The 21,729-nt window shown below is 27.5% G+C and overlaps 1 protein-coding gene across 3 annotated transcripts in view; it reads left to right on the top strand.

Annotated features, from left to right (window-relative positions):
• The window catches only part of LOC107454880 (neural cell adhesion molecule 2), a 120,207-nt gene that overhangs the window by 67,033 nt on the left and 31,445 nt on the right, over window positions 1-21,729 (top strand). For all 3 annotated transcript variants that reach the window (XM_071184652.1, XM_016072219.3, XM_016072218.3), the window contains exon 2: window positions 4,845-4,975. In XM_071184652.1, the coding sequence (XP_071040753.1) occupies window positions 4,903-4,975 (73 nt within the window). In that variant the 5' untranslated portion in view covers window positions 4,845-4,902. The remainder of the gene's footprint in view (window positions 1-4,844; window positions 4,976-21,729) is intronic.

Below are 21,729 nucleotides of genomic sequence, written 5' to 3'. Positions count from 1 at the left end.
TACAAAAGATATATATATATAATAACAAAATAAAATTAAGACAGATTATAATAAGGTTTCAGGTAATTTTACCAGTAATTTAAATATTATAGAAAACTTAGAGCTAAAAAGAAGTTAATGTTAAAAAAAATTTCGAGCCTTTACCATATATCAATTAATAAAATTCTAAAATACTATCTTAATAATCTCAATAGTTTTTGTTTAAAAATATAAAATAAACTCTATTTACCTTTAGGTACGTTAACAGAATGGAAATGGGCTGTTTATTTTTGCTTTAAAAACTTTATTTCTAATGATGAGGAAAATTTAAAAAACGATAACGATTCAACATCTCTTTTTTTTAAAATTGATCAATCAATTAAGCAACTACAAAGATATTTTGTAATAATAATATATAAAGCGAATAAATAAAGCGAACAATAACTATGCAATATTTTGCAAAAAAAAAAAAATTATTCCAATTTAAATTTTTAAATAATTAGTTAAATAATAGTAAAAGTTTTAGGCTTTGTAATTCAAATAATGATAACATCTTTCAAAAAATTTTAGCTTTCCATAAGAGGTAAAAAAATAAAGCTAATGATTATAATACTATAAATAATACAATTTAAAAATACACTTTAATAATACAGCTTCCGTACCTAATAATCAGTTCAAAAATGTCATAAAATTCCAATTAAATTTAGATCAATCATTTGTGGGTCTAATTCTTGCCTAACTGAACCTGGTACCATTTTCCCTACTTAAATAAAATTATTAACAATATTATTAAATAAGGGTTTTCTTTGATTATCACAAATAATAACCAATAGTACAATTCATTAAACAAAATAAGTTTTACTTTTGATTTCCTAGACATTTTTAATAGCATTCTCCTTTCTAAGCTAAAAGATGTTCTTTTGAGTTATTACTATAATTATGAGAATATTCTTTATTGTGATTTTGATTATTCAGAAATTCTAATCAATTTTTCTCTTTTTAATAAATATATTTACAACGGAAAAAATATTTTTGTTCAAATTGATGGAATACCACAAGGATCTAATTATTCATACTCATTATTTTTACACTATTATGAAAAAAAATTACACTTTAAATTTTTAATATGTTTTCAGATTTATTGAGGATTTAAATATCTTCAATCTATAAAATTAACAATTTTGCTTAATATTATTTCCCCCGACGAATTAATCTTGCTTCATAATCATGGCGATAATATTAAATAAATTTTTTTGGATTTAAATATTAAGAAAGAAAGAAATATCTGCGTTGTTAATTTATACGATAAAGAAATGATTTTAAATTTAATATAAATAAACTAATTACATAGAATTCTAATAGTTCTAAAATCATTTATTTAAATACCATTTTTAATCAAATGAATGTAATGAACAGAATTTGTGGTAATGTTTATTTATAGAAGAAACAAATAGACGAACGCTTCCAAAATGCAATAGAAAACAATGGCTATTCAACTAGTGTAATTATATTCTGTATGAAATCGTTGAGTTAATTATATAGTAAAAATTTTCCTTGTTAACTAAATTTATATTCCTACCATGTGCAAATCCAATGCGGAAAAATCCGGGGCAGAAAATCTTCTAATATTAATATCGAATTTTTTTAAATCATATTTTAAATATTTTTTTTCAAATAATATTTTTAAATATTTTTTTTCAAATAATATTTTTAAATATTTTTTTTAAAAATAAATGTTAATAATTTCTCTAAATTCAACCTTATAAATATTAAAATTTTATCAATGAAATTCCACCTTGTTAATTTTATTTTATTTCATAGCCATCATTGAACAACCGATCCATTTCATGGGTTCATGACTACTAATGATCAACTCGACTACTTATGTTCGATTAATAATGATCAACTCGACTACTTATGTTCGACTACTAATGTTCAACTCAGTAGCCCTGTAATTTTGAACCCTATCTAGAAGACAAGGAAACTCCCGGATCAAGTATTGGGAGAAATTTGCCTTCATGGAGGACTTTTGATTAAACAAACCCTCGTGGAACTAAACTTTGGTGGAACTAACTTTGCGTCACATGGCGACAACGTTATTAATTATAAACTAATTATTACCTCTCGCACATCCAGATTCTTGCCAATACAAGGTAACTAACAAATCAAAAGCGCTTGTGTACTTCAGTAAGAACGCGACGTTAGTTGATTTCCTTCATTCGGTATTTAAGTTTCTATTTTCATATTTTGTAATCTGACAAACTTGTCACGAAAACATTTAAAATCATTTTTGAAAAATGTCTGTAAGTAAAGTACTTTTGAATTCGCTACTCACTATATGTATTACATTTTGAGTTTTATTCTGAATTTTCTTGACTTTTTATTTTCTATTTTTGCTTGATTGTTTCATGTTGCAGTTTTTCATTTTTCGTATAAATTTTTTTCTTAATGAGTTCTATTTTCATGTCAATTTTTTGGTGCTTCTGACACTATTGTATTGACATGCTTTACTTCAGCTATATTAATGCAATACTAGAAAGTACTATTTTTTCGGATATAGACGTGAGAGCTGAGGACGAGATCATACGTTTTCTTTATTTCATGTTTTTTTCCAATATATTTTTTCTTAGTTTAAAAGTTCTTAAATTTGTGAATAATTTTTAAAAATATTTTTTAATAATTTTTTCTTCTTTAAAAAATCATTATAACTTTTCCCCTTGATTTACTTATATTTTTGACTTATTTTAGGAGTTCTATTATGTACTTTTCTTAATTTTCTTCTTTAATCATTCTTTTCCTTTATCCTTTTTGTCTTTATGTTATATATAAATATAAAACCCAATGACATTTCTTAATTACATTATTGAACATATGCACTAAATGAAAACATGTAAAAATTTGACTTTTAAGTTAGTCTGTGTAACTTTATCTTTTCAGCAATATTGTGTTCAAATGTTAATTATTTAACCCGTGATATTGTTATAATAAATGTATAATATAAGCCATAAAGTAACTAAGTTTAGTGACACTGAATAATATCAATAATTTGTACTAAAAAGATAAACTATTTCATTAGAGTTTAAACAGCGAAAATATTTTGAATTATAAACTACCAAGTCTTCTTTTAAATGTTTTCCTTCTGCATTCAGAAGAGTAGTATATTTAATTAATCCGTTAAGAGATCGTTTTATCCATTTGCAATTACGAATTAGAAATGTATCAAATATTTGAACGTGGCGTCTAGAATAATTTATTAAGCGAGAAGACTTTGCAGGCAAAGTGATCTTACTTTTATTTTAAAAAAATAAATTCATGATTGCTCATTTTAATAGCGAATTTATTTTTCCTCAAAAACGCAAAATATTTGAACCAATTAAAATTGTATCTTATACAGTATATTGAAACATGGACATATTTAAATTTTTGTTTAATGCATTCATTTTATTTGAGTTTGAAACTGTTATGCTCAGTAATATATATTTATGTTTGTAAAATAGATGAAGTCAAACAGATGAATGTGAAATCAATCAATAATAATTTATTTATTTTAAAAAAAGTGTTATCTTTAATGCTTACAACGATCGCAATTTCAGCTCTTAAGGGTCAACTTTAATATTTCAGTAGTTTTATTCAAATTAACTAAATATTAAATGTCTATTAATTGACTTACAGTATCAGACACAAACATGCAAATTTTCTGAAAAAGTATATAATTTCCAACGAAGTTAGATTTTTGACTACAAAAACGTTTGGGGAATGTTGAAATGTAGAAAATATTGCAAAATATTTTGGTATTTTGATGGTAAGATATTTTGGCATTTTGAAGTGCAAAAATCTGAATTCATTGATAAAAAAGTATGTTCATGCAGAGAAAGTGTGTTTTTATACTTGATTTAATTTTTAAAATGGTCTGAACTTATAAATTAGCGCACTTATAATCTGCTTTTTGAAACATTTAAGTTTTCATGATCTTTCTACTGAATTGAAACATCGGATAAAAAAATATTTCCATTGTCCAACTTCTTTTTTTTTTATATTAAACAAATCAATTCTTATTCCCTTGTTATGCTCTTAAAAAGATTGTGCTGTGAATTACAATTCCTCCAGTTACATAGAAGATTCATTTGAAAAAAATGTATTATGATTCATTTCAGAGTGAGTAAGTTTTGAATCTTCATTACTCAGTGCTCCAATAGTCACCTATATTTAAACACCATACAAAAGAGGTTTTAAACCGTTACCTATTATTTAGAATTTTTATAAATTAGTACTTTGTAACAAATAAATAAGAAACAATTAGCACGATACCAAACAATTTAAATTTAAAATTAGTACTTTCAGTCAAACAAACTCTTAAATTAGTATTTTAAGAAATTATAAAAACTAATATAGTACTTTTAAAAATAAATTGATTTTAAATTATTTCCTTCATAAAGCAAAAAGTTTTAAAATCTTACATTCCTAAAGTAATAATCAGAACTTGAGTTTCCTCTAAATAATTGAACTCAAAAACCAATTAATGAATCTTCAATAATTAAACTATTTTTTCCATTTTGCTACTTTTTGATTGTTTAATTTTGTTTGTACTATGGCTTGTGCCAGTTATTTATGTTCGAATTGAACTTTCTCTTTGGTGAAATAACTATGCAATCAAGCTTAGTGTTTCGACAAAATAAAAAGATAGTGCTTTCACAAAACAATAAACTCTAAATAAGTTGCAAAAAATAATAGGTGTTAATAATACCTTCATCTTTTCTGAATCACAAATTTCGAAATCAATTCACTATAATTTTGTTATTTTGTAAAAAAAAAATCTTTTTGTTTGAAATAGTTAAACAAATGTACAATATTTTATTTTCTTCCAGATGTATTTTCCATGATTGTCCAGAAAGGCAAGTGAAGACTCGTGCAGTTTTGTAAACTATGCGGAGCGGTCTTCACCAGTACATCAGTATTCTTCATATTCTTCTCCTGATAACTCCTTTTGTAAACTCGAGTAATTATTTTTTTTTGGATTATTACAATCATTATTTAATTTATTTGTTAATGCTTAATTGTATACAAGATAAGGTGGTTAAATTAATTATATTATCGATTTAGTAAAACCCAATTAAGTATGTTTATGATGAAATATTCAAATTTAGCGATAATCGTAATATTTTTATATAAAATATAGGTTATTCATCTTGAAACTTGTATTTATTATCAGAACCGATTCCTTAAAGCACAGCTGACGTTGACAAACGATTGTCTGATAAATAATTTATTTTCAATCTGAGTAGCAAATAAATGTCTAAGTGACAGATAATTTTTAAATTAAGTGAAATATGAAATTATGCGCATTTTATTTACTATTTCAGTGATTAAGATTGCTTAAATGGCACACATATTCAATCTGAGTGAGAGATTGCATTATGTACGATTAGCATTAATTTTTTATTCTAAGTGATCAGGATTGTTTGAATGGCACACAATTTTTATTTGAGTAAAATATAACATTATGTTTGATTAACATTTTATTTTAAATCTGAATGATAAGGATCTTTTCAATGACATTTTCTATGCGTGTGAAATATGATGCTATGTAAGATTTTCCTTTTATTTATATATGAAAGATAAGGATTGTTTTATAGGCATAATTTTCTTTATCTGAGTGATATGACTATGTGTCTGACTTTTAGTTTATTTTCTATATGTTATATGATTTCTATATAAGTCACAAATAAACGTTTGGCAAATTCCTATTTTATTAAAAAAACGGAATAAAATCAATTTTTTAATAATTACATTATGTAAGGACATTAACTCTTGGAAGTAAAAGTTCTTTTAAGACACTTTACTTACTTCTAATAAAGTTTATTGCTCAATTAAATCTTCTTTTATTAATTACTACAAGCTATGAACACCCTTAATTCGAAAAATATCATTAGTAGTTAAGATAATAATTTCTAACTTATAAGACTCAAATTTACAGTTTTATATAGATCACCTTGTCTATTTTGGAAATTCCTACTTTTCAGTGTATTTCGTTTTGTAACTCGCAAAATATTTTTTCTGCTCATAAAAATTACACACAAACACTCTTACACGTCTTATTTTCATTGTGATCAGTTAAACTACATACGCCAAGTACGTACAGGATACAGTATTTGTGTCATTTTACATATGAACAAATCGGTTTAAATTCAATTGCTTATTTTTATGCTTGGTTAGTGACATATTCTTATAAAAAATCAACTCACTTTAAATCAAGCATTGTTTTCTTTTCAACATTAGTTACAATTGACTGTTCACAATTCAAAAAAAAAAACATCCACAAAAAAAATGACAAATCTAGATATATAGTTTTTCTCAAATTTTATGAAACTCAATTTTCAACATAAATTGTAGTTTACAGGTAATAAACAGAATAAATTTTTTAAGGAAGAAAGTGATGGGTAAGAGATAAAGCTATTATTTTCTAAAAGAGTATTAACTTCTGTTAAAATAACACAAAATGAGCTTCAAGAAAGACAAAATGTGATTTATTTGTTTTCTCTTGACCTAAGAAAATAGTTGAAAGCAAGAGCTTAGTACGCCGTCTTTGGTTTGTGGTTTTATTATTTTATGTTACCGGAAATGATTAAAAAAGGAGTAACGATTTAATATATCCCACAGCACTGGTGCTGCTTTTCTTGTGCGAGCGTATTCTTTTTAATTTGTTACATGTATTTAAAGACTATTTTTTTAGTACTAAAGATTTAGAGCATATAATATTTTGAAAAATGTGAAATTTCATACTAAGGCAGATGCTATCTTACTTTTTTTTTTTTGCAAATTTAATTACTTGAAATTAATATGACAGAATGCTGCACCTTGGACCAAAGTAAAAACTTTCACTCTCAGCACATAAATTTTGTTTTTTCAGTTAGCTTACGTTGCTTATGCTTCAAACGAAAAGTACTGTCGGCTGTATTGTGTGTGTCGAGAGATTTTTTTATTTTTCGAATGCTTAGTAGTATTTTAATCAGTATTATCTGAAAATATATCCTTATAAATATAACATTAGAAAACATAAATATCGAATTGTTATTCTCTTTAAGACGGCACACCATTTTTTAATACTTATTTCCGTTAGGCTTAACAAAATCGACAAAAACTGTTGGCAATTTTTACTTTAGACTTGTCCAAAGAATGAGCAAAATGTTCAGTTTGCACAATTACAATTCTTTGTGGACTATGACACTAAATGCAGGTAAAAATACAGTTTCAGTAAAATTATAAATGTTTAGAGTATTCCAATAAAAAATCTTAAAAATTACGTTACGACTTAGCTCATACAGTCAACACGAAACATAAGTTTCAAGTGCCTTATCAAAATATCAAAATTTTATATTATAAAAAAAAATGCTTTCTATGGAGTAATTTGAGTTCCTCCCAATGTTCCAAGTTGCAATGTGTGGTGGATTAAGGTACGCAACATTTTACTAATTTTTATTTTTGAATTAAAGTTTGGCAAATGAGGCGTTCGTTCGTGTTCTGTGTAAAAGTCAAGCCAATGTATATTGCACCATTGAGTACTTTTAGCTCTAAATCACGGAAGAAAACTCGGCCATGTGGATTATTTCGTAGCTAGTTTGTCAGCTGAATTATTTTATCATTTTATAAAATGAAATCCAAACGCAACCAGCTGAAATAAAATATTTAAGAAAAAATTGCATCATAAAACGTTGTTAAAAACAATCTCAATTAACCGAATATTCAAACCGTGAACAATTATTTAACGTTAGCGTTACACGTAAATGTTAAACTGTTTGCGACAAATAATGCTATGTTTGGGCAATAGGCGCATCCACTTTCGTTAATTCACAGTACATCATTTATAGGGAAAACAGAAACTTGCCAAATTCATTATATTTCATCATTTTTCCCTATAATTCCCTTCAGAAACATAAACTGGAGAGTCTCAGTGAGATTAAATTCACGATAAAATCCTTTGCCAAGTGGATAAATTTGGACAGATTTCACTCGGCTCTTCGTGGCTACTTTCGTTTCCCAGCAGTCATAAAATTCGGAAATGAGTAGAAAAGTGACTCTCAACGCGTCATCCTCAGTCATAAAAATAAATTAATGACTTTTGGGACTATTAGGGCCATCTGGTTATCCTCATCGAATAACCGAGTTTCAACAAGTCATATTGACGTAAGATAAAAATGGTAACTTCACTTGGGATATAAAATCAAAAATATTTCATATAAATCAAACAAGTGTAAGAATATTTAAATTATATGTAATAAGTTTATTTATTTTGGTTAATATTTATGAAATAAATTAAATTAAAAGCATGATATACACATTTTTGGAATAAAAAAATTTGCTTATTGTAATATTAATCAAAATAAGACATTAGATAAAGGTGGTAACTTCGCTAGGGATATAAAATCGAGAACATTTAATATAAATTAAACACGTGTAAGGATATTGACATTAATTGCAATATATACATTTTTTGGGAGTTAATTTTTATAATATAACCAAAATTAAAAGCATGATTTACATAATTGAATAATAAAAGACTATTGCTTATTTCATATTAATAATAATATTAATAAAAAAAATTTCTTTTATTCTTCCAAACTAGATACCAAAATTGATGCCATTATTCATTGAAATGTGGATATTTTATTTTTGAAATGTGGATATTAGTATTCACGATACAAAAATATAAATGTTTAGAGATTTAGTTTTTCTGTAAGATGTGCGCTAATTAACACTTCTATAAATAAATTAATTAAAAAATCTACATAGGCTAAAAGCGCAATCCATTCCAGCTTTGTTGTCTTTCTAACTAAAGGATTCGAAGTTTTGGCATTGCATTATAAAACAGAAATAATACCTAGAAAATAGGGCAAAAAATTAAATTTATCATTTAAAGCATATTTTATTAGATATGTTGTTCTCATATCAAAACACAAATTTAATAATTTTTTTTAAAAATTATTACCATAATGCCAATAATAATATGTTTCCCTACAGCTAAAATTTATGCTATTAAAGAAATCACTCATTGATATACCCCAATTCAACACTATGCAAGGTAAACAGAAAACACAAATTTCAATATATAAGTAATTATCCATATTTTTAAAAAAAATATTTTTGCACTTTATTGAAGGGAAATTACGCGGCAAGAAAAAAATCAATTTCTGGGAAGCTTGATATCTGTATTCATTATATCATTTATTTATTTACCTAATGAAACTATATAAAAATGCATAAATAAAATGATCTTGATAAAGTTCTGACATTTATTTATTTAATTGAGCATTCATTCTTGCAATTTGTTGCTGAAGAAAAAACTTTTTTATTTTCCTTTTTACCGTAAGGCATCTCAGAAGTTTAAAGTCAAGATACATGCAACATGTAAATGCAAAACGTGCATTTCTATAATTTAAGAAGTAAAAACAAATATTAAAAAATATAATTTTTCATATCTATCTATATCTATATCTAACTATCTATCTATCTATCTATCTATCTATCTATCTATCTATCTATCTATCTATCTCTCTATCTATCTNTCAATTATACTATCTATCTATCTATATATATATATATATATATATATATTTGGTATGTTAAATTCTGAGGCATTCCACTTATAGTCAAAATACGGAAATAATTGTACTGTTACCTCTAAAATTTAGGTTTAAGCTTCCCAGTGATCAATATAGTAACTTTGGTAACAGTGTTATCCAGGCTCAAAAAAAAGTCAATCAAAGAATTATTTGCAACATTAAACATTTACAAAGAATTTTATGGATACTAAATATACCAAACAAAACGCCAAACTAAAATCATTTCCAAATGCTATTACATAGATATCACATATGTACACTTAGTTACTTCAGGTTTAAAATTTGGCAATACGAAATTATATTTTCAATGAAATGCAATTAAAAATGTAAGGATCAATATTCTAATATTCCAAATCCTGTAAAAACTGTTAAAAATAATAGGCACACTTATCTTAAAATCTACTAAAAAGCAATTGTAAATAAAAATCACAGTACTCTCTATCTCCTGTTTAAACGTAAAAATCACATTTATCTTAAAATCTAGTAGAAGCAATTAGGAGTCAAGGTAAATTATTCTTTTAAAACTATACTAAAATCGAATTTAGAGTTTTTTTACTTCCATCCAAATTATGGTCCAAATCCCTTGAATGCCCACCGGTATTGCAACCAAATCTCGTGGAACAAGTCAATAATTCAGTTTCTGATGGATTCCATTCAGGCTTCCTTCTAATATGGCTGTTAGCACAGGTGGAACAGCAGACTCTCAGCAATGGGAAGCCGAGATGGGTCTCAAAGAGATTCGGACTTAGCGGCTCCGGCCTAACTTAGCTCTCCACTTCCATTCATCCGCTAAGCGGCCCAGGCCTTAGCTCATCTCCTCCTCTGCCATTCTCCACCACCCTTTATCCTCGAGTCAGCAAAGCGAATGAATCTTGGACTGACCCGTTTTCGTCCCACGGGCAGTAGCACGAGCAACACCAGCGAACGTCACAAAAAAATAGCCCAACGTTAAAAATAGTCACAAATTAAATAATACTTTATAAAAGTGATAAAACAATACTACTTAAATATAAATAAACTCAAATACACTTGATTCAACTAAAAGTTTCATTTAAAAAGACGATTAAAATTTACGATAAATATCACTATTGTGATTCCATTTACAACTTATAATAGTGGTGCCACCTGGAGGCAAACCATGTTATACCAGTGGCCCTAGCTAGATCTCGAGGAGTTTAAAATGAGGAAAAGCTTAGTGCCAAATATTTTATTAATATACATATAGCACACGGAGAAAGAAACACAAGTTTAATTAATTAAGAAAAGGAGAAGTAAAGAAGGAGGTCCATTCGGTTCGAAGTCTGAGCATCCACTGTCTTGTACGTGGTAGCGCTGTTGTAGCTTAGCGATGTGGTTGCTACATACCCCATTAAAGCTCACAAGAGCCAACCAGTGCTACCGTCTATTGAGGAAATAAGTGAACTATTTTCGCTGGAAAAGTAAACCCATCTTTAAAAGTATTTATCAAAAAAATGTAATAAATTCTTACTTATTACATAATTAATTACTGTCGTTTTATCGATGTAGGTAGTTATAGGATTATTTCAATGGTACAATATGGTACACTCAACGTAATGTAAAAAATTAACAATCAAGTGATACGGGTTTTGCTTTACTGACGTATTATTACGATGTTATTCTAATGTGTGAGACTAATACACTGCAGATTATCGATACAGATTTTTTTTTAATAATATTCATTCACAAACAAATTATTAGGCAAGAAATCAGATGGTTTCAAATAATTTAACTTATTTCGCCGAGAAATGATAACTGGTGTATTTTTTAGTCGTTTTTGTATCGAGCTAGGAAATGAATCTGCAATTTGCAAAAGCCTCATTCGAGCAAATTTTTGCCTATTTCCATTTAAATTGTTTTGCAAAATGATAGCTATAGAAACGGAAATGCTTTTCTCGAGCTTAAGCTGTCTCCTCAGATTATTGGCTGATAGATGGATTGGCTGATAGATGGTGTTTAATAAAGTGGCACCATGAATACGAATTTTAAGCTAATTAGCTATCATTAGATATCAACCATAAATTTTTGCTTATATAGGTAACAATGTCACTTGCCAATATCGCAATATTTCAGACGTAAACTAAGAAAAAAGTATTGTCAAAACTGCCAGTATACCACATTAGCATTGATTTAGGCAAAATTAGCAACAAATTATAGTTTTATAATAAGAGATGAAATTTTGTAAATATGGTGAAATTTGTTAATTTTATCATGAAACCTTAGAACAATACATAAAACCATTCATTCGGTTGTACTTACTTGTCAGTTTTGCATTTCTTTCTAAATGTACGGTAATAAGAACTATAATTTGCAAAACCAAAATTTCCAGTAAATTTTTATAACGAATGAATGAAAAAAATCAAATGAATGGCTAAATACCGTTTATTATGGTTTTATTAACCATAATTATGTTTTTTTACCAGAAATATCCTTACCATACAGTTTGGTTATTTAACCAGACTTTCTTTTCATGCAGGGAATAAATACAAGTTCAATATTGTACTTTTTGTTCATAAAAACTTTATAATTTCTAAACTAACAGTCCGATTGTCTCAAACATTGTTTCACTTAGTACAACGCTAAAAAATACACAGGGCAAAATGCTTCACTTGTCTGTTTAAAAAAAAATTAAATTTTTCTCTTCAAATCAACCTTTTTTTCCACAAAAAGGGATAAGCACACAGAAGAGAATAAGGAAGCTTTCAGGTATCATTTATAAGAACATAACAAAGCTTTTTGCAAAAAAAAAAAAAAAATCATGTATATTAGATTTTCCATGGAAAATGTCCAATTTTACCGCACTAAAGAGAAGTATATCGATGAAATATAAACCATTTAAAAAAACTGTGACAAAAAGGGGATTTTTTTGCTTGTTTCGATAGTATAATTAAGACATATAACATACAATTAAGTATAAAACAATAATATTTTTCCGATCATGCCAATAAGGACAGTAAAAACAGCGTGTTCGAAATAATTTCATAAAAAAATAATTATATTTTAGAGAAAATCATTGCCATCTGATAATAATAAATTACTTAAATAAAATAAATATAGTTTGGTATCAAATTAAGTACGCATCCTGAGGCTCGTGGAAACACCCTATAATTGAAATCTGATTTAATTGGTATCAAAGAAACATTTTCTCAAATATCAATTAAAATAATCCAAACTGCTAACTGTTGAAATTAGATTGTATCGAAAACAACATTTTGCTCTTACCTGTACTGCATGATTACCTGTACTTGTACTGCAAGCAATTAATTATTCTTTATTTGACCGGATTTTGATCCCAAATTATCTTTTGTATATCCTTTGGATCCTTCCAGTAAAACTGGAACTAGGAGTCTTTCAGTTGAGTCAGTTTAACTTAAACAACTCTGTTTTCAACGAAATGTCTAACTAGGGGTAAAGTTGTTTATTTCTAATAAAATAAAAATGTAAGATACAATTAGGTAGCATTTCATCTTTTAAACAACTAAACTTTTAATTTTGTAATTCTTTAAACAAAGAACTTTAACAAATGACATGAATTCGGTTTTTCTTTTAAATTTATTATAAGTTTAAGTATTATAAATGAATTGTGATGGAATTACAGCGTAAATTTATTAAAAAAAAAGAACATTTTGCTTCATTTTTAAAATATTCAATTGAATTTTTGCAATATTTTTTCTAATATAACCAAAATAATAATTTACTAATAGTTATATGCCACTCTATCTTTAAATACCCATGCAACTAAACATAATTAGTTGAACGTATTTTATATTAGTCGAGTTAATTATTTAAATAGGAAATATTATAAATGAAACCAATCCTACTTTTAAAGGAAATATTTTTGGCAAACGTAATGTGAGTGTTGTTATGAAACGTATTGTGAGTGATTATAAGCTTTCAATTAAGGATTGTGAAGAACTAGAAGAAGAAGAAAGTAAGAGTTTTATGATATTTTATGCAAGAATCTTACAGAATGCTATTAAGCTTTTTAAATTTTCAATTATTAATAAAAACAACAATGTATTTAGCGATTATTGTAGTAATTCATCTATTTAACATTTGAACTTTTAAGCTTGGTTAGTTTTGTTTTTATTTAACGAATTTTAAGAAATCAGCTACTTACTTTGTTACTCCAACACTGAAGAAGTAGTAATAACCCAGACAATTAATTAGAAACAGATATGAAAAGTGTTATAATAAAATTAACAACTACGTGCAAAATCATCCTTGAGTACCTGAAACTTAAAATACATTAAAAAAACTAGCAAATATATTTCCCTACTTAAGAATTAAAAATTCATAATAACGCTAAATAAATACTTTACATTGTAACTCAAAAATATCACTTTCAAAACATGAACTGAGAAATCAAAACTTTCATAAAACTTAATCCTTGTCTCTTATCTATCTTTCCCGCCTTTATGTGCCAAAAATCAGTAAAAGTAATCACACAATTTCTGTGCTGAATGTCTATCATAAGCACTTAATGAAGCACAGGCCATACTTTCAAACCGGTAATTGTTTGTATAATTCAAAGTCAAAATATAAATGAGAGATTTTTTTCTGTTATGCTTTTCTATAATAATTGCGGAACTTTGTATGCATGGAAGTAATTAACAATAAATACTTCCTTTACTTCCTCTTCAACGCCTCAATTAAAGTCCCTGACTTTACATATTGCTTTAACCATAATAAAGGGTACTTTTAGGAGAAAATTACTCTTCTGAAATGCACTCTCTGTAATCCCCAACTTCATACGCTGACGCCAAAGTTGCAATATTCATTTATATAATTTCGTTTATTTAATTGTCTTAATGAGTAGTTTGATGATTGTTTTGTATGCGTTCGTAAAAACGGAGGGAAGATTTCTCCACATTTATCATTGACACGTACTGAAAATTAATAACCGTAACCTTTGTTAAAATAACGCTTGTTTCAGATTGTGTTATGTTTTAATCCTTTTGTTTTCATTTTCATTTAGAAACTTTCGGAAGTTTCATGTGTGTGTAAAAGGAAATACATTTTTGTTATTTGAAGTACTTAAATTTTGAGTTCTAACATGAATTTATTGCTTATATTTTTTTAAAAAAAATCATGCGTCTTAAAATTAATAGGATGGAAATTTGTCCTAGTACATACAGCACAATACTTCTAAATAGTTTTGAACTGACGCTTGGAACAAAAGACTTTCATTAAAAGGAAAGTAAAATTATCCCGTATTATTATACTCAAGCCTTAAACATATTAGTTATTGTTGTGAATCGCTGTTTTAATGGAAGTACTTCACCTGAATATATATATTCGTTTTATTCTTTCATGCAATTAATACTTTTTCTCAAATTTCATTCTAAAATTATTAGTATAAAATCTTTAGAAATAGCAGTCTTCAAATGAAGAGTATTTAAATCTGACGATCAATCCTTAAAAAGCATTTGTAAGAGAGCTTGATTTGAAACACAAATAAAAATCTTTACAAATATAAATATGTCACAAAAAATATCAGTGGTACTATTAACACAACTCATTTGTTTATTTGCCGATTTTGTGGTGAGATAAAGAACTGTTAAAATATAAATGCTTTATTAGAAATATCATTACATCAACAACTCTCTGTTGAGTGTGTAGCTGTATTATATCCAAAACTTACCACTAATGTCAGCTATAATCACAACCTATTTAGAATTAAGTATTTTTTTTCTATCCCGAAACGACAGAGCTGTGCATGGAGTGCTAAAAGCTGTGCTCACGATTTTAACATCAGGCAAATGTTATAGCGGTGTTCTAATACTCGCATAGAAGTATTCGATCCGAAACTCTCCACTAGATGGCATCTGCATGCACAGTCACTGCTTATTTAGGTCTAGGTATTTTGTCCAACACTGCTTGGCAGAACGTTGCTGGATGTTCTAAAATTAGTGTAGGCGATTTACATGAACAGCATGCAAATGTTATACTGCTGTTCTAATACTCATGTAACAGTATTGTTTTCAAAACTCACCACAAGAGAACGATCGGAAGGTTTTCATTACATCTCAAAATCAGATGGTTTTCAGTTACAGCATGCAGGTGTTCCAATGTAGTCCTATTCATTAAAATGATGAACCCGATTAATGGTCAATTTTTACCTGCCTATTACCTACAAAAGCTTCGTCGTCATACGAAATAACACTTTTTAACAGCTAAAAAGCTATTTTTATAACCGTTGTGATTTTGCAACCGTTATTGATAGTTATGTTATCTATTAGTTCATTTTTAATTATCTTTAGCCAACACCATCTAATGCAAATAGTTTTATATTAATAATAATTTGGTAAAAATGAAGTTTAAATAATGTTAATGATCAAATTTTCAAATGTTTGTAAAGTTATTGCATTGTTTGAGCCTATTAAAACTAATACAAAATCAAAAAATATTAATTTTAATGGAAAAATCACGCCAAATCAGTAATCCCCAAAAAATTAAAACAATTAATGTAAGCATGTGCTCTTAGAATGTTACAATTATATTTTTACATTTTGATTACAATATTTTTCTTAATTTTATTTCCAATGAGCTGCACAATCGGTCTTGCCGATTAGAAGACCTAGTGCGTTCTCCAGTGGTGGTATCCACTCTTTCAGGACCACCACAATGAGTGAGATACCGTTGGTCATGTTAATTTGGGCGTCTAGTTTCTGCCACAGTAGATGGCAGCACCGAGACTCTATTTGGATGCTAAAGTGCACTGGGAATTTAATTTTGCCGGAATTGCTAAGAGCCAATAAGGCACTCCAGGGATCTTTTACATGCCGCATAATCATATTCTGCATCCTGAAGTTCAGTTTTAATTATTTCTGCTCGTTCATTATTTCTGCTTTTAATTATTTCTGCTGCATCCTGAAGTTCAGTATTAATTATTACTTCTTCTAATTTTTAATTATTTATCCTGAAGTTCAGTTTCGGGATGCAGAATTCCGGACACCGGATTTCTGCATCCCGAAAATCCGGTGTCCGGGCGGGCGATCGAACACGCAAACTTGGGCTCAGAAGGCCGATGACAATCCAACTGCGCCATCCAGCCTTCGATTATAATATGTTATGCACTATAAGGACCACATAATGTATAAATTTGACTAAAAATATTAAAGATAAATTACGTAATTTTATTAAAACTTTAGAGATTTTGATATTCTAACATACGGCACAATTTTTTTTTTCACAGAGCTCAAATAATCAAATGTATATAATTTTTATTGATTTGTCATAATTTAAATGAGTGTAATGCTTTAGTAAGTTTCAAAACAACTGCCACACATTTAAAATATTTATTTTAAAAAGTGATCTGATTCAAATTACATTGCTCTTATTAATAATATGAAGATTTAACATAAAAAGAGATACAAAATAAATTTATATATTTTTTTAAGTAAGACATCCTTCCAATTTTACAAATGATTTTATTTATTAAACACAAAGTCTAAGACATTTTAATATAGAATCTTGTGCTAAAATTAATTTTTAAACTACTTCATTAAAATAGTATAAAACATTTTTTTATTTCATTTGTCAATGTTTTTAACTTTTTACAATTAAACTACTTTACAATAGTAATAAAATTTACTGTTAACTATGTGAAATTTTTTTTTATTTAACTTGAAAATTCAGCTTATGAGCCAGATAAAGAACTTTTTAAACACAAAGCAGAATTAAAAATTTCAATCTAAAGAAGATTTGAGTCAAAGTTATACGTTTCACTTCCTATTCTGAAAACAAATTATTACTTAGAACACTTTTTAAAAGAAGGGTAAGCGAAAGGGATATATTTCTTCAATTATTTCAAAAAATATTTTAATATTAAAAAAATTTAATGTCCTTTATTCTAAATATATTTAAAAGTTACTTAAAAAAACAAAATTAAAAGTTTCATATTTTTCTGTTTTATTATTTTTTGTTTATCATTGTTTCATTTTTTTACTTTGTTTTTTTTTTAATTTGCTGAGTGCTAGCAAAGTCACCAGTTTTTCATTGTTATTTTTTTCCTTTTACTTATTTTTTAATATTTAATTTTTTCCCATCTTTGAAAACGCCTATTTTTTGCATTCAAAAAATACTTAAATATTTAAAAATAACTATTGAAAATAATCCTGAAAACAAGCGTTATCTTAAGACAACGTTAACAAAAACAATAAAAGCAGTAAATACAATACTCTTATTCTATTTTAACATATATTTTTCTCCAATCTCAGTTACAATGCAGTAAGCATAATTGTAATAGTATGAAAGCATTATCCAGTTTAAGCTGTCAATTATTATTTTTATGAATATTTTTCCTTTTATGTATTTTAAAAGCATAGCTTTCAGAAGTCTAATATCTTCGATTGTTTTTAACAAATTTCAATACTTCTATTTCGACGCAAGTATAAATAGGAACGCATTATTTTAGACTTCTTTTTTTTTCTTCCTTGTTAAAAGAAACGCGTCTCTTTCTGAGAAATAGAGTGCTTTTGAAGTGTTTCACAGTCTGTGGAAAATCAAAAATTAAAATTCAAGTTTCGTACATGAATAGAAAATGCTTTAGCAATTTGCTTTTCTTTGATTTCCGCGACGAAAATTAATGCGACTTTATATTTAAAATGGGAAACAAAGCCATTTCTTAATTAGTGTAGTAGATAGTGCCTTGTATTTTGTATGCCGATTTTCAAATTAGTGTAAATATATTTTAAGTTCTTTACAAAAGATAATTAAAATTAGTTAGATAACAACTCATGCTTATTTACTAATTTTCATGAACTTAAATTTTAAAATGGATGAATCAAGTTATCGACTTTTAGAAAAATTCATAATATGCAAATCAAAATGTAAATTAAAGGTTTTATGATCATAATATTTATTAGTCACCTACTTTTTCATAATTTTTAACGCTAAAAAAAATGGTAGATTACAAATTGATTATCAATATTTAACTGTTCAGTTTGAAATAATATTTATTGTATAAGGAAGATTACATTAATGTTAGAAAGGCAGTTCTCAGAGCTATTTCGAAACTCTTTTATTTGAAAGAACGTTAAGTACCAAACGTTATCTACCAAAACAAGTTTAGTTTAAAGTAAGTTACAGAAATTCCGATGACAATTTGAGAATCTAAAGGGAATATGAAGTCTAAGAGGAATTTGCTATCCTAATTTCCCAAAAGGAAAAAAAATAAAAATTAATTCTAAAATAAAATAAATCAACAACACTAAACTTTTCATTGATCAATTATATTTTTGTATAGATTCTAAAACAAAACAAAAGATTAAAAAAATGACAAACATTTCCATAACTACAATGGTTATATAGTATTTTACACAATTCATCGCAAATGCACAATAACAGTGGCAATAGAAAAACAATTAACATATAGCCACTTTAAACACAGCGATAGCTGTATACTATTTTACACGATAATGTAGGCATAAAAATAAACAGAAAAGGACTCATAACAGTTCTTATAACAACAGATATTTTACAAATAAAAAAACCCACCAAACTTGAATTATAATAAAATATGGGCACATAACAACTACAGTAACAATAGACATGTAACAATTAAATAAATTATGGAAACATGAATTGCAATAATAATAGTCACATATTATTCACATTAACATTAGACACATAGTAATAGAGATATAAAAATTAGAATAACAATAGACACATAAAATTTACAATAGCAATAGTTTAAGTACACTTCACAAAATAATTTTGTATCAAATTACGGTTAAAAGTACCAGCACTAAGCATGCCAGCATATATATATTATTTTTAGTTGCAGATATATAAAGTTCTAAAAATTATGCAAAGATGCAAAATATCACATGGCATAGATTGCATCATCATAACCCCAAAATGCCACTTATCTTCTGCTAGAGAAAAATGTTTCTTTTTTTTTTACCAATCATCAAAATGTCTTCACTAACCCGTTAAACCACGGTTTTTTAACCATGTAGTTTTACATTCTTTCTCAATTAAAAGAATTCTTTTTGCAACCAGTTGACTGTGAAAGAGCTAGGTCCTCTTTCGACCAAATTCTTGCTAAAAAAAGTTTGATAGATTGATTTGCTTCTGTTCTAACTTCTCCTTCTTCTTTGCATTACAGTTCGGAGTAGGCTGGGTCCATTCCAACGAGTTTCCCCACCGAAGTCTGTTAAATGCCAATTAGTCATATTTATTGCTTTCCAATATTTCTAACATTATACCAAGGCATTTCTTCGGTCTCAAGCAAAACGCCATCTGTTGTAATTGTTCGGAACTAGTCAGATGCTCTTGAACTCTTGTTTGAGTCAGTCGTGGCTACCATTGCAATAGTGCAATGATTTTGGTTTGATTATTTACAAATGTTAAATAAAGTATTGTTTGTTAAACTTCTAGTATTCAATGAACCAGCACATTGTGTACAATCGTGTACATAATAAATTGGTCCGTCGAGTCGGAGACGTCGTACTTTCGAACTTTCGGCTTGTTGTGGAATGCGTAGTTTAATTTCGTTTTCTTCATAATGAACAGTAGTGGTGAAGAAGACAAGAAATCTGAAAAAACTGTGATTAGTCGCAGAAAGAGTTATTTGAAAGGTCGACTAACCAAATTAGTGACATTTGTTCGTGAGAAAGCCGAAACAGCTATTACGGCTTCAATGCAAATTAGAAAACGTTTTGGATACTTGTGATAAACTTGAGAAATTAAAATTGGATTGCTATGCCACCCTCGAAGAAAAAGATTTGCCCAATTTTGAAGCGGAAACGGACAATTTAGAAGAATTTATAGAACATATAAAGGTATGCTTGCAAACCTTTATACTTAAGTTTCAACATAATGAAGTTAGAGGCAATGATTCTATTGTAGCTAAAATGAATTTGAAGTTACCAGATATTAATTTGCTTACATTTAATGGACAAGTTGAGCATTGGTCAAGCTTTAAACAACAATTTGATAGTTTGATATCTAATAATTCTTCGTTGTCTGATTTACGAAAGTTGATTTATTTTAGATCATCGCTTAAGGGCGATGCTAAACATATAGAAACTAGTGAAGATTCATTTGAATCTTTGATAAAAGATTTAACTGATAGATATGAGAATAAGCGTATTGTGGTAAATAGTTATATTTCTAATATTTTGAACTTAGAAAAGTTATCGTATGATTCTTTTAAAGACATAAGAAATCTTATTGATGTGTTAAACCGTAATTTAAGAGGTTTAAATCTTTTGAAATTAGAAAGTAACGAATTATGTCATCAATTGCTAATGAATATTATTCTACAAAAAGTAGATAAAAATACAGGTAAGGAATTCGAAATGTCTCTAACAACTTCTGATTTGCCCGAATGGGATAAGGTTTTGGACTTTCTTCATAAAAGAGCTCAGTTATTAAAGAATTTACAAGGTGTGAAGCCAAATAAATCGAAACTCCATCTCGTAAATAAAAGTTAATCTTTTATTCTAAAGTCTAGTTTGAACTGTTTGTTGTGTAAAAAACCGCATGAACTGCATAATTGTCCATTATTTTTGGATCTTTCCCCTTTAAAAAGGTTTGTAGAAGTTTAAAAATTAAGGCTTTGCATTAATTGTTTTGTTAGTAATCATAAACTTTCTAATTGTTTTTCGAAAGTTTGTTGTCAATTTTGTAACTGTAACATCACGATTTACTTCATAGATATAATCCTCGCCCACTTGAGACAATTAAATTAAGTTCAGATATGCCAAAACAATGCCCCACCCTCGCACCAAATTTATTGAGTAATATTTCTGAAGCCGGTGAAATTGCTGACTCGGAAAAATCGAAAGAGAGTAGCGTTTCCCACGCATTCTCAACTCGTAGTCTAAATAGTAATAAATTAGTTCTTCTATCTACTGCTTAATTAACATCTGGAGATCTCTTAAAAATAAATATGTTTTAATTAGAGCATTGTTTTACAATGGCAGCCAATCGAATTATTTAAATTCTGATACTTGTTTTGATTTGGAGTTGAAACGAGAAAAAATAAACATCTCTGTCAGTGGATTGGAAGAGAATAAAATGAATGTTAAGTGGAAGGCGACTTCTTTGATTTGTAATTAGAAATTATCTTTTCCTTTGAAGGTTGAATTAATAGTAGTTCCTA

The sequence above is a fragment of the Parasteatoda tepidariorum genome, chromosome 1, assembly GCF_043381705.1.
Source record: "Parasteatoda tepidariorum isolate YZ-2023 chromosome 1, CAS_Ptep_4.0, whole genome shotgun sequence".
Classification (NCBI taxonomy): Eukaryota; Metazoa; Arthropoda; class Arachnida; order Araneae; family Theridiidae; genus Parasteatoda; species Parasteatoda tepidariorum.
This window is presented reverse-complemented; position numbering and strand designations above follow the sequence as displayed.